The 12,254-nt window shown below is 56.9% G+C and overlaps 3 protein-coding genes across 3 annotated transcripts; 2 read left to right on the forward strand and 1 right to left on the reverse strand.

The window, feature by feature from the left end:
- Nucleotides 1–199: 199 nt before the first annotated feature.
- Nucleotides 200–3,602, forward strand: N657DRAFT_633284 (uncharacterized protein; the record flags this gene model as incomplete). The annotated part of the gene is made up of 2 exons (XM_062791204.1): nt 200–3,262; nt 3,360–3,602. 2 exons carry the CDS (start codon nt 200–202, stop codon nt 3,600–3,602), a joined length of 3,306 nt encoding a protein of 1,101 aa, XP_062647909.1.
- Nucleotides 3,603–5,248: 1,646 nt separating this feature from the next.
- N657DRAFT_377692 (uncharacterized protein) lies at nt 5,249–5,724 on the forward strand. The gene has a single exon (XM_062787101.1). The coding sequence runs from the start codon at nt 5,342–5,344 to the stop codon at nt 5,660–5,662; it is 321 nt and encodes a 106-aa protein (XP_062647910.1). The 5' UTR covers nt 5,249–5,341; the 3' UTR covers nt 5,663–5,724.
- Nucleotides 5,725–7,971: 2,247 nt separating this feature from the next.
- N657DRAFT_663280 (uncharacterized protein) lies at nt 7,972–9,744 on the reverse strand (the record flags this gene model as incomplete). The annotated part of the gene is made up of 3 exons (XM_062795171.1): nt 7,972–8,412; nt 8,446–8,673; nt 8,746–9,744. 3 exons carry the CDS (start codon nt 9,742–9,744, stop codon nt 8,359–8,361), a joined length of 1,281 nt encoding a protein of 426 aa, XP_062647911.1. The 3' UTR covers nt 7,972–8,358.
- Between the last annotated feature and the right edge of the window lie 2,510 nt (nt 9,745–12,254).

Here is a 12,254-nt window from a genome sequence, read left to right on the forward strand (position 1 = left end):
GCTTCATGCCCCCTCAACGCATCCCGACAACATCCCTCTCCATTCCGTGGCCTTCCCATGCGAACCGCTGGGACAACGACATTCAAGCATCGAGCCGACTCATCCTCGGTACAATGACGGCAGGTTTTGTCCTGGATTAAATCTGCACAGCCAATCGTCTCGGGCCACCTCTGGCGCGACGACGACCGAGGCCCCCAGGATGAACTCCAACTTCTACCCCTCTCGACTGTATCCGGAGGAAATCCAAGCTCAGCAGTGGCTAGCATTGCAACAACAGAATGGAGCCAATGGACACCAAGGGCAGGGTGGCGGCCAGGGCCAAAGCCAGGGCCAGGGTCAAGACACTGCAATGAGCAATGCCGCGAATCTCGGAGGACTGGACTGCGCGAACACCCTCTCCGCCATGGACGACATGTCACTGACTAGGGAAGAGTCGCTCGACGACATTGTCAGTCAAAACGTGCGCGAGTTCCAGCGGAGACGGAGCCTACCCCAGCCCTTCTCTGACTCGCTGCTACCGCAGAATGTCGACAGGCGCATGGCCATGATGGGCTTTGGCAGCGCCACCGACGCTCTCCACGCCTTCTCCTTTGGCTTTCCAAACAGCGCAGGCCTAGCGGGCACTTCGGAAGCGTTTCCACAGCAGGGCCTCGTGGTTATGCCTGATCAGACGGGCTATCCCACGCTCCCTCCGCACACGGTTGGTATGGGCGGCTTCTGCAACCAGGATATGGTATCAATGACTGCAGATCCCGCTTCTATGAGCTTCTTCAATCCACCCAACCTACAAAATCAGCACCCCTCCGCCGCCATGGAGGCCGGCGGCCCGAATTATGCCATGGACATGGGCATCGAAAGCGCACCCCTGAATGCACCCAGCGTCAACCCGGTGGCCAGATTTACAGTTGGGGGAAGTGGCGGCATGATGGGAGGAGCCAGTGATACAATCAACACCAACCCCGTCCAAGAAACTCCCGGCCTGATCCTTAATACAGGCATGGGCCGGTTCCCACCCAACATGTCACCTCTCGAACCTGAGCCGCGCGAGCCATCCGTCCCTGCTTCGTTCCAATCACCGACATCCCCCACGTCCCGGGCCATGTCTCAATCAAGTGTCGGGCCGGCAAGTATCGCCGCAGGCACCCCGGCGTCAACAGCGCCAGCCACTGCCGGCCCGTCGCTTCCCCCCGGTTTAGGCTCCCGAGACCCCAAGAAGGACGCTTACTCCAAGAGCGGCTTTGACATGCTCAAGGCTCTGTTCTACGTCGCCACGAGAAAGAACCCTACTGTCGATATTGGCGCCGTCGATTTGTCATGCGCTTTCGTCGTCTGCGACGTGACGCTCAACGACTGCCCCATCATCTACGTCTCGGATAACTTCCAAAACCTAACGGGCTACAACCGGCACGAGATCACCGGGAAGAACTGCCGCTTCCTCCAGAGCCCGGACGGCAAGGTAGAGGCCGGCACGAAGCGCGAGTTCGTGGCCAACGATGCCGTCTTCAAGCTCAAAAACGCCGTGGCCGAGGGCAGGGAGATCCAGCAGAGCCTGATCAATTATCGCAAGGGCGGCAAGCCATTTTTGAACCTGCTGACCATGATCCCCATCCCTTGGGACAATAGCACCGAGACTCGGTATTTCATTGGGTTCCAGGTCGACCTCGTCGAATGCCCCGAGGCCATCTCCAGTCAAGAGTCCGGCGGAGCCATGCAGGTCAACTACCGCCACCAGGACATCGGCCAGTATTTTTGGACGCCGCCCAACTCGACGCAGTGGTCGCCCGAAAGCGGCCAGACGTTGACGGTGGACGAGGTCTCGTCGCTGATCCAGCATAACAACCCCGCCACATCCGCCCCGCCCCGGTCAGAATACCACAAGTCGTCTTGGCCCAAGATGCTTCTGGAGAATGCGGACGACGTTATCCATGTTTTGTCGCTCAAGGGACTGTTTCTCTATCTTTCGCCGGCGTGCAAAAAGCTCCTCGAGTACGACGCGTCGGAGCTCGTGGGGACGTCGTTGTCGTCCATCTGTCACCCGTCGGATATTGTGCCCGTCATGCGCGAACTCAAGGACGCGGCGCAGCATAACCCGAGCTCGGTCAACATTGCGTTTCGCATCAGGAGGAAGCATTCCGGGTATACCTGGTTTGAGAGTCATGGTTCGCTGGTTACGGATCAGCCTTCTACTTCCTCCTCCTCGTCTTCTTCATCTGCTGCTGCATCTACTTCTGGTGGGGGTGGCGGGGGTGCTGGAAGTAGTAGTAGTAGCGGTGGTGGCAGTAGTGGTGGTGGCAAGGGCAAAAAGTTCATCGTCCTCGTCGGGCGCAAGCGCCCCGTCCTATGCCTTTCGCGGCGCGACGTGGATGCCCATACCAACGGGATAGGCGGCTCGGCGGGCGACGGGAGCGAGGTGTGGAGCAAGATATCTGGGTCGGGCATGTTTTTGTTTGTGTCGTCGAGCGTGAAGGCGCTGCTGGAGTTGGAGCCGGCCGAGTTAAAGGGCCGCAGCATGCAGGCGCTCATGCGCCAGGAGGCGAGGTCCGAGTTTGGGCGGATGGTGGAGAAGGCTAGGAAGGGAGGCGGCGTGGTTGCGTTTCGGCATGAGGTCATGCATAAGAGGGGACAGTACGTGCCGGCGGTCACGGTGTTGTACCCTGGGGATGGGGCTAGGAGTGGTGGGAGGAGTAGTTTTTTGATTGCGCAGACGAGGTTGACCAAGGGAGCTGGGGGGAGGGTCATTGCTGCTCCTGGGAAGGGGCATGGCCAGCATGTTGGTGGTGGTGGGGGTACCATCCTGGGGACGATGGAAAGGGTGCCGGACCAGGATGCGGTGAATCATCCGATGAATGGAGTTGTGGCTACGGGGAAGCTGACCGCGTCGAAGGCGACGTATCCGGATTCGGCGCCGGGCGAGGAGAGTCCGTCTGGCGGGGACGAACAAGAAGAGCAAGAGGAGGAAAGCGAGGATGATATCTTTGCGGAGCTCAGGACGACCCGGTGCACGTCGTGGCAGTACGAGCTGCGGCAGATGGAGAAGATGAATCGGTTGCTGGCCGAGGAGCTCTCGCAGCTCATGGTCAACAAGAAGAAGCGCAAGCGGAGAAAGGGCGGGGGCACCGCGGGCGGAGGGAATGGAAGTGCTGGCGGCGCTGGGGTAAAGGACTGCGCGAACTGCCACAAGCGCGATACGCCCGAGTGGAGGAGGGGGCCGAGCGGGAATCGCGATCTGTGTAATAGCTGCGGGCTGAGGTGGGCGAAACAGGTATGGTTCTCTCCATCGTTCATTCTTTCAACCCATCCTCTTTTCCCCCTTTTCGCCACGGTCCATGAGCGCTGACTGACGCGTGATCTTGATGTAGACGGGCAAGGTTTCACCCCGGAATATGTCTCGTGCTGGTAGTGATGGCGGCGGCAGCAAGAGGAGCAGCATCAGCACGACGAGTACCAACTCGCCGGTCGAGTCGTTGCCCTTGCGGCGCGAGGTGTCGGCCGACGCCATCAGTGTTGCGTCGTCGAGGTTGGAGAGGAGGAGCACCAGCACCGGGGACGGGAGTGGTGGTGCCATGAGCGGGTTGGAGATGGGGTCTATTCTGGAGGAGTGAACGGCGCTGCGGCCTCAACGGAATCTCGGTTCCACTTGCTACAGAGCTTCCTCAAGCAACTGGCATTTCCGGAACGCTGTGGCTGACAAAGGCGTCGCAACTCGAGGCTTGGCACTATCATCGGTCTAGCGCGCTCAATCCGGACCGAGGCTTCCGTCGGTCACGCCACGGTTGAACTCGAAAACCTCCACGACGAGATGACGTTCGGCAGTGGCTCGAATGTCTCAGTCAAGTTCCATGGCCGGTTCCGCGAGCCAGCATCGTCTTCCTCCTTTGGGAGACCGTTGCTGGCTGGCTGTAAGACTGTCTCTGTTCCATTGATGGAGTAGTACAGGGTTTCGCCGAACGTGGTTGCTCCTGAGCTCTATCGCAACGCTGGATGTTCACTTGACTCTGTTCGACCCATCCAATGGGGGTTTGCACGGCGCTTGTGTTTGGAAAGGTTGTCTGCCGATCAAGACATGGCACGACTGGTCGTGCCATAGGATTGTGTCATCATGGTTTACTCGATTTCTTGGTTCTCTGTACATGTTTGACAGGGCTTGCTCATTCACCGGGATTGCTCGGTTGGTCGGCGCGGGATTATCAGATCGGCGGCGCGAGCGACTGAACACTGGGCTCAACAGGGTTCACTCTCACATCTGACCGGGATAGGTCATGGGTTACGACGGGGGTATCTTCAATTTGGGTTGATCAGCTTGGTCTGGGCCTGTTGTTATCGAGTGTCGAGTGTGCCGTTGTTCGGGGCATCAGGGGTTACGAAAATACGGGATTGGGATCGGCAAAGAATTTCTTGAGCGGTTTTTGTTGACTTAATCTGGTTTCTCACCTTGATCTTCATGGTGATGCCTAGACGTCTGGTGGGAAGTACTCAGCTCATCAGGCGCTATGTGTGTCGTATGTTGACGCTGACACCGATCTTACCTAATCCATACTCATGGGTAAACGGATTCCACAATCGGCTGACGCCAACAAACGCGGTATCTTCGCGGATCCTGTCGAGAACCCGCCGGTTTGGGTAGACATGGGAGCATGAAACACTCTCGGTCCGGGATTGAGGGATGTTCAGGGGTACGGATGCAGGGGCCGACTAAGCCTCGGTGGAATGACGGACTTGGACGGGGAACCTACTAGAGGTCAGTCAACGGGGTGCAGTTGGAGCTGGCGGCGGCTGTCCGAGTCTAGGCGTTGAGCCATCGCTGCGACATGACTTGCAGGTCTTTCTTGGCCTCCTTCCACCACCGTCTTCAACAACCGAGAAGGGTCGCCCACAGTTCATTAGGAAGAAGGCTTTTGCCGCTAAAGCGATGTACGATAGATAGGTAAGCCCCGGGTGCCGTACGCAGTATGAAGCTTTCACTGACGAGCGGCGAAGTCAAGCCAAAACACAACATGTCATTCTTTCCGCGATCGGATCGCATCATCGCAATTGTCCGATCCATCCCACCGTTGTACGCAACGATTCCATTATTCCTACCATCCTACCGTCAGTTATGGTCGGTGGTGATTGGGTATTCTGCCTGGAACCCGCAGCCAGGCAGCAGGATTCTTTGAGCTTAAATACTACCTCATTTCACAACACCCACGGCCATGCACCTCTGTAACGTGACCAGAACGAGACGGCCGGACGAGGGAGATCATGCTGCGTGCCGGCAGATGAATTTGTTATGGTTGTGGTGGATGGATGGACCGGGTCTTGGTTGTGTCCAGTGGGTCATGAAGCAGCACGAGCGCATTGAATGCACCCCTTTTGCTTGGCCGCCTCAACCTGGTGCTGCAGAAGGGGACTTCACATTCCTCCATCAACCAGCCAGACGGCTGATCCTGAGTCCTCACATCTGGAGCGCCCACCTCCCCTTCCCCTGACAGCCGTGGTAGTCGCCCACCCTGTCCCGAATCCGCCCCCGATTCTGCAAGGGCTCGAAAGTTGTTGCCTGTTCCTGAGGGATCCGCTACTTGGCCGCACGTTAAAGCCAACATCAGGCCGAGGGGGCTTGAAATCCGGCTCGTGGGGCCGGCTCGGCGGTGTCTCTTGCCCGTTCCGTCGACTTCACCCTTGACACTTTACCCCCGGAGCGCGGCTGAAGGGCTCCTACTGGGCCTCATCAACGCACGCCACGTCAAACTCGAGCACACGTTGAAACGTTACACACACTGGACAAGATGCTGAACGATGGCTACCTATTTACACTACCGTACAGACCTCGAGACAGCTGCCGCCCGCTGCTGTGCCATCGGCTTTTCGAACATGAGGGTCCTCTTGAAGCAACAAACCTTCCCGAAGTCCGACCAGCAGCGTTGCAGTCCGGACATTATCTGCAGGCACGTCTACAACCTCACCCTTCCCGGTCGGACCACCATCACTGCCATCTCTCGCTGCGACCTCACGCGGTAGTATCATACACAGACAGCCGGAGCTGGAGAAGGAGTGTGGCATGGCTAGCTGCAGAAAAAGTAACTCCCAACAGCCCTAGGACTGGAAGGATTTGGTATGTCCAGTCGGTCGCTTCATTAGAGACTACCGACGGGCCACGGCCCGCTCTCCGCAGGATCTTGTCAGGCACTTGACTATTGCTGTCTGTTTATGACCTTATCCTGGAGGAAAGTGAGCAAGGCAGCCTTCGTTTGCTTCTGACCATCCGATCTTCAAACCGCGGTCTCAGTCCCGATTCTTACTTCCATTCTCATGGCGGAGTTCCACTGGCATCATCGTGGCACGAAACAGGGACGAGCCAGGGCAGACGAAGAACCCTGCGTCATCTGATCAGTTTACGGCTGGAAGCGTCATATTTGACGAGCAGAGAGGAACCACGGATAGGGCCGTCATCCCATCTTTCTCACCGAGCCTCTCCGCTAGCTCGGCCTCTTGCCGTCCCTGCTTTGGCTTCCAACAGGGACAGGGGGGTTGGAGAAGCAGACGACACATCAGGCCCCCCTGAAGTTACCTTAGGCAGCGGCATGAAGGACCCCGCCAGGCGCCAACTGCAGTCAGGAAGAAACCGAGAGACGTAGGACCTTTTGGCCACACCGGCTTACACGTCGAGCCATGCTCTCGGCATGGCCTGAACCAAGGATTACAGGGCGCTTTCCCCAGCGGCGCCTGTCGACCATGTCAACCAACGGGCGTTCAGTTCTCCTGCTTGGGTCTCGACGTCCGCGACCCCTTGTGCATAACAGACTTTTCGGGCGGCCAAGGGCCTTACCGCCTCGTTTGCTAAAAGCCATTGCCTAGTACAACTCCATCTCGCACCCTCGCTTTCCGCTTTCAATGCATGGTGAGAATGCCAGCCTCGGCTCGGCCAAGCTCGTCAACAGCTATCAGGAACAGACCCAGTGAGTCAGGGGTGGTGGATCGAGTACGGAGGTGCTACTGAATTGGGTGTTGTGCTGTAGGTAGGAAGGTGGTATTACAGCGAGAACAATCTACATGTATGTATGGACCGCAGTGTCTCTTCACATCGTCAAGCCCTTGTCCCCCCCCCTCCCCCAGGTTCCACAGATTGGCGCTCCATGTGATGCCAAGGCTTTTTTGCACTGTAACCATTCCCCTGTTCCCGATATATTGCGGCCTAGGGGAACGAGGGAGGTTACTTCCGCCCCACGACTTTCTTCATCCGCCGAGAAGCATATGCATTACAGGAGCTCATACATAACCAGAGTATTGATGAATCCAGTTCAGAAATAGCTTTCCCTCCTTAGAGGTGCTAGATAGAGTAAACGACGAACCGATACGCCCAACTCTGTTCTGCAAGTCATGTCATGTCAATCTCTCCATCCTGGCGGAGCAAAGAAACACGTCCAGAAAGAGGGCAACATGTGAGAGAAGGAGGGGGACGAGGAGGGCTGGCGTTGTAAGCAGTCTCCCACGACGCGATTCTCTCTCCCTTGACTAAATTCACCGATGGCCCAAGTCATCCATGATGACAAGACGCCAGACAGACCGGTTGCATCAACCACCAGACACTACGGAGCAAATACCCCATCCGACTCCAGCGAGTCTGGGGGCCTGCCTCCCCCCACCCCGGACCCTCCCTCATGGTGCCACAGGTCAGCCGTGGGCACAGTTCAGCTCAGCGGTTAGGCCAGGGTGCTCGTGTCACCGGATCAGGGGCTTCACGAATGCCGACGGCTGTAGGTTAGTTAGCTTCCAGGATGGGCTGAGTTGATGCGGATTTGGATTGCAGATCAAAGCCCAGTAACGACGAAGGGGGAGGCTCACCCTGCTGCCTGTTTCCTGCGTGTCCGATATCGTTGCGAGACATGCTCAGGCTGACTGGCGCATGGAATTCGCAACCATGAGGATATGGTTAGGGCATCGACCCTCCGTTAAGTGCCCAAAATCACGAAGAAATGAAAGGGAGAAATGGCGCTGCAAGAGAAAGGACTGGTATCATTCATTACATCCCCAGCGGACGGGTATACCACGCCTTGGAGTATCACGCCCAGAACCTGGGCATCAGAGTGTATATATACATCATGAGCCTTTTGGGTGAATACCCTCCAACCCTGAAAGATGCGCAATTCAAACCTCAAACTCCATAGACCAGACCGGCTTAGATGCAAAGATGAAAAGCCATTCCACAGTCGTAGAAACCGACCCATCATTGCCAGTAGAACACACGCCTCGCCGCCGCCTCAACACGTGGATATCATCCCGCCAGACCCAACAAAAGCGCCAACCCACCCACCCCGCCATCCAAGACGCCCCGCCTCAAAAAGAGGATAACATGACTCCCACCCAACATCGTGATAGTTCCTACCGACCCCCCTCCCGAAACCACAACTCCTCCGACCTCGTCGACATACTCCGCTGCAACGACAACCCCGCGGGCTGCACCGTCACCGGCGCGGCGGGGCTCAACGCCGCTTCCGTCATGGGGGAGACCACGCCCGCGGCCATCGGCACGGGCGTCTCAGGCGGCATGATGAAGCTCGAGGCATACGTTTCCGAGAGGGCCGACATGGGGTGGTGGTCCCGGTCCGACAACCGGCGGTAGTGGTGGTGGTGGCTGTGATGGTGGATAACGGGGCTCTCGTCCGGCGTGAACGGTGCGGGGTGGTGTTCATGATGCTCATGCGCGTCATTGTCGTCTAGGAAGTCTGACGCGGCGGCAGCGGTGGTGGTGGTGGTTTTGGAGGCGACCGTCTCGCGCTGGCCCTGGTACCACCACTGGCTCTCGAACCCGTTGTCGACCGTCATCATGGCGGCTGACAGCGCGCCGAGCTCTTTGGCGCGGCCTGTCTCCAGGTCGCGGGCTCGTAGTGGGGAAGAAGAGGAGGTGGTGGTGGTGGCTGGGGGTTCGGGGGAGAAGGTGGACACCATGGTTGGGTTGGTGGCGTAGGTGGCGGAGTTTCTGTTGCCGCCGCCTGGCGATGCTGCTGAGTGGACGAGCATGTCTTCGTATTCGTCGTCATCGTCGTCATCGTCGTTGTTGTTGTTGTTGTTGTTATTTTCGTTGTTGTCGTCGTCGTCTTGGGGAAGGGCGTCTGGATCGAAGCCGTCGGGTAGGGACCAAGTTGACCACGGATGTCGTCCCTCGCCTAGGCGGAACTGGGATGGTGGTGCGGGCAGGGGCTTCCGCTTGATCTCCATGGCGGGCCGGTTGAGCGTCGCCATGTCGGAATGCCGGGTCTGGAACGGAGGCACACTGACGTCCCAGGGATTCTCACCGATTGGAGGCGGGGCTGAGCGCCCTCGCTCGTGTGAAGATGGGCGGGCGTCAGCCCTCGTTGGTCGGTCCGGCTCCCGGACCACTGGTAACTGGAGATGAGCACCTTGTTGTGCTGGGTATCCCTGGTAGTACTCCTGCATTTGGTGATTCCTGGTGTTGGCATACCGTTGTCGCATCTCGCGCAGCCTTGTTTGCCTCTGATCAAACGTATGAATGGCAGCAAGGTAGTTGGTGTTGGGTGCCGGGACCTGGCGTGGGAACACGGTTGACCTCTCCCGTGTGCCGCGGGACCTGTAAGTGACCTGGTGACTCTTTGGCGACTGCTGTTTCCTGCCCCAGGAGACCCGAAACTCCAGGTGGACATATATTTCGGGACCCCATCGCTCGCTCCGCTGTGCCTGGCGTGGTGGTGGTGGTGAAGATGGCGGTGGCGGTGGCGGTTGTGGTTGTGTTTGTATTTGGTGGTTCATGATGGGCGTTTGTCCTCCTCCTCGTCGTCGTCGTCCTTGTCGGTCTCGGCGTTATCGATGCCCTCCACAAGCCGATTCCGGGTATTCACACAATGTTTGAGGTTGAGACCTGGAACGAAACCCTGGTGGCCAGTGACAAGGTTTAATCAAATACTGACTACTGGTCGGTAAGAGTGTGCTTTGGAATTCCTTCCCTCGCCACAAGAGGCGAGACAGGTTGCTGAGCTCGCACTGAGCTGATCAGATGCCGCAATCAGCCCGTGTCCGCTTGCCCTTGGAGGCGAATCCGGGGGCGATTTGATGTTTAAGGTCTTGGTTCAGCGGAAACGATCAGGGGTGAAAAGGGTGGGGTGATCGATTAGGGCTCCAGTGTGAAGAGGAAGGGACCAGGATGGCTCGACGCGGTGGTTGCACTGCCGCCGGACGGGGATATTGTTAGAGGAGCTTATTTTGGTTCGCTGGAAAAGTGGCAGCCTGGCGATTCGGGCCCCTGTGATGTTAGTTAATCTCCGTCCAAACCGCCCGAACCGCAGAATGGGGCGCTGTATGTAGGTAATAAAACCGGTTGCAGATGTAAAAGGGCCAAAAGTCCCAGCGACTCGGTCCAGGTTTGATGGGAAGCGGAAATACTCCGTACAACGGGCAGCTGCGCGGAGCTCTCTGTCAATCGCAAACTTCGGCTCTTGTTCCGATCGGGCGGAGAAGTTGGGCTAAGCTCGGCTTCCAAATCCGCATCGGACGTGAACAGCCACATGTCTCGGCGCATGCTCGGGGCAGTGCTTATGAAATGAAAGGTCCAAGCCGTCAACTGACCCGTTCCAACATTATTTGGAAAAACGGCAAATGCGATACGGAGCAGAAAGGATCGCTGCAGAGCGAGCTGTGGATCAAACCGCTACGCGCTTGAATGATTGCCTCGAGGGATGCATCTCAGAAACACCAAGGCCAAAATGAAACAACTCGGAAGCAGAAAACACAATGAAACGAAGCAGAAATGCATTGTGAACTGCAGCCGCATTTCTCGGAACCAAGCGCACACGCAGAGATGCATCAAATAATTAGAGCCTCAGCGGCGCCACGCACTCATTTCGCAGCGATTGCTCGGGGTATTGGGTTGTCGAGAGCGACGGCTGAGCATGATTCTGAAGTTTGAGAGCCGAAGATGGGATGGCTCAAGGATGGGTGTTTTGACGGCGCCTCACTGGACCTGCTGACTGCTCTGTGGTTGGTTGGCAGGCTTCCGCTAGGTGGGCCTGTACGTGGATCTCACCTCAGCCCCAGCGTCCTATCTCGCACCGTCACACACCAAGACATATCAATCTAAAAACGACGATGGGCAACGGAGAGATATGGGTGACTTTCAGGTTGTAGTTCCGGATTTCAAGACCAGTCAGTGCGCAGACAAGCATTCGTTCCCCTCACCACGAAATTCCTGGCTGCAGTTCGGTGTTGTCGGTAACGTAGGCTTTGGCTACGGAACAGGTTGGGGGCCGAGTTTTGTTGAGGGAGCAACATCCGATGCTGTTCAAAGTCGAAAGGAAATTACTCAATGGTTCATACTGTGTGAAAACGGTGTGGAAGTGTCCATCGACGGCTTGGAAGCGTTGACATGGGGCCTTGCTTGCTGCTACATGATGAGTCCACAACAAAGACACCACCACCAAGACTACCTTGCGACACTCTCCCAAGCCCCTCCCACATCGTCACCCTAAACGGTACCTACCTTGACTACCTGTAGCACGTCTGGCCGCCTAGAAGATAACACACGCACGACTAGCACCATGTACTTCCTAAGGGATGGCCTGCTACCGCCATCGTTCTTAAGCCAATTGTCTCGTACTCATCCATAATCGACTAGACAAAGGGCAGGTCGTATAACGTTAAGTTACACCTACATAGCGCGTTGTTGACAGCAAGTAAACCTGGAGGCGTGGCCCAAAGACACCCTAGCCCTCCTCGCACACACGTCTTCTAGCATGACCGTGGCTTCGCCGCTTTTCTCTCAAAAGATGACCAAGGGAACTACAAACTGTCATCATCAGCATACGACTGCTCCCTCCGCGAATTTACAATACGACCTAGACGGAAAAAGAATTTGCTGAGACAGACAACCACATGTTATGAAAGCTAAGTACGGTGTATACTGGCAAATCAGAAATTGTCTGACTAAGCCCTCAATAAATGCAAAGTCCCTTTTAGGGAGCGCCTGAACGCAGCCGGCAGAGACTGCGCTAGGAAGTCACGGTCCTTCTTCCCAGGGCTCTCAAGTTGGGGGCCAAAAGATCCCAGATGCATCTCCAATGTTTCAAAGAGCTTCCCAATCGATGGTGGCGCATGGCCCTGAAGGATGGAAAGAGGACAGGGGAATGTGGGGCCGTGCCGAGCAAGCCACTGGAGTCAGAAGCCTAGGTCAGGGGCAGATTTCTTGGGACAAGTTCCTTGTCTATAGCCCATGACTGCCTAACATCCGTAGATGCACGGCACTGAAGGATTTGTCTTTGACGCCTTCA

The sequence above is a fragment of the Parathielavia appendiculata genome (assembly GCF_033297405.1).
Source record: "Parathielavia appendiculata strain CBS 731.68 unplaced genomic scaffold N657scaffold_5, whole genome shotgun sequence".
NCBI lineage: Eukaryota > Fungi > Ascomycota > Sordariomycetes > Sordariales > Chaetomiaceae > Parathielavia > Parathielavia appendiculata.

Coding starts and splice junctions, on each gene's coding strand:
- N657DRAFT_377692 (XM_062787101.1), top strand. CDS start 5,342: ATGCACCCCTTTTGCTTGGCCGCCTCAACCTGGTGCTGCAGAAGGGGA.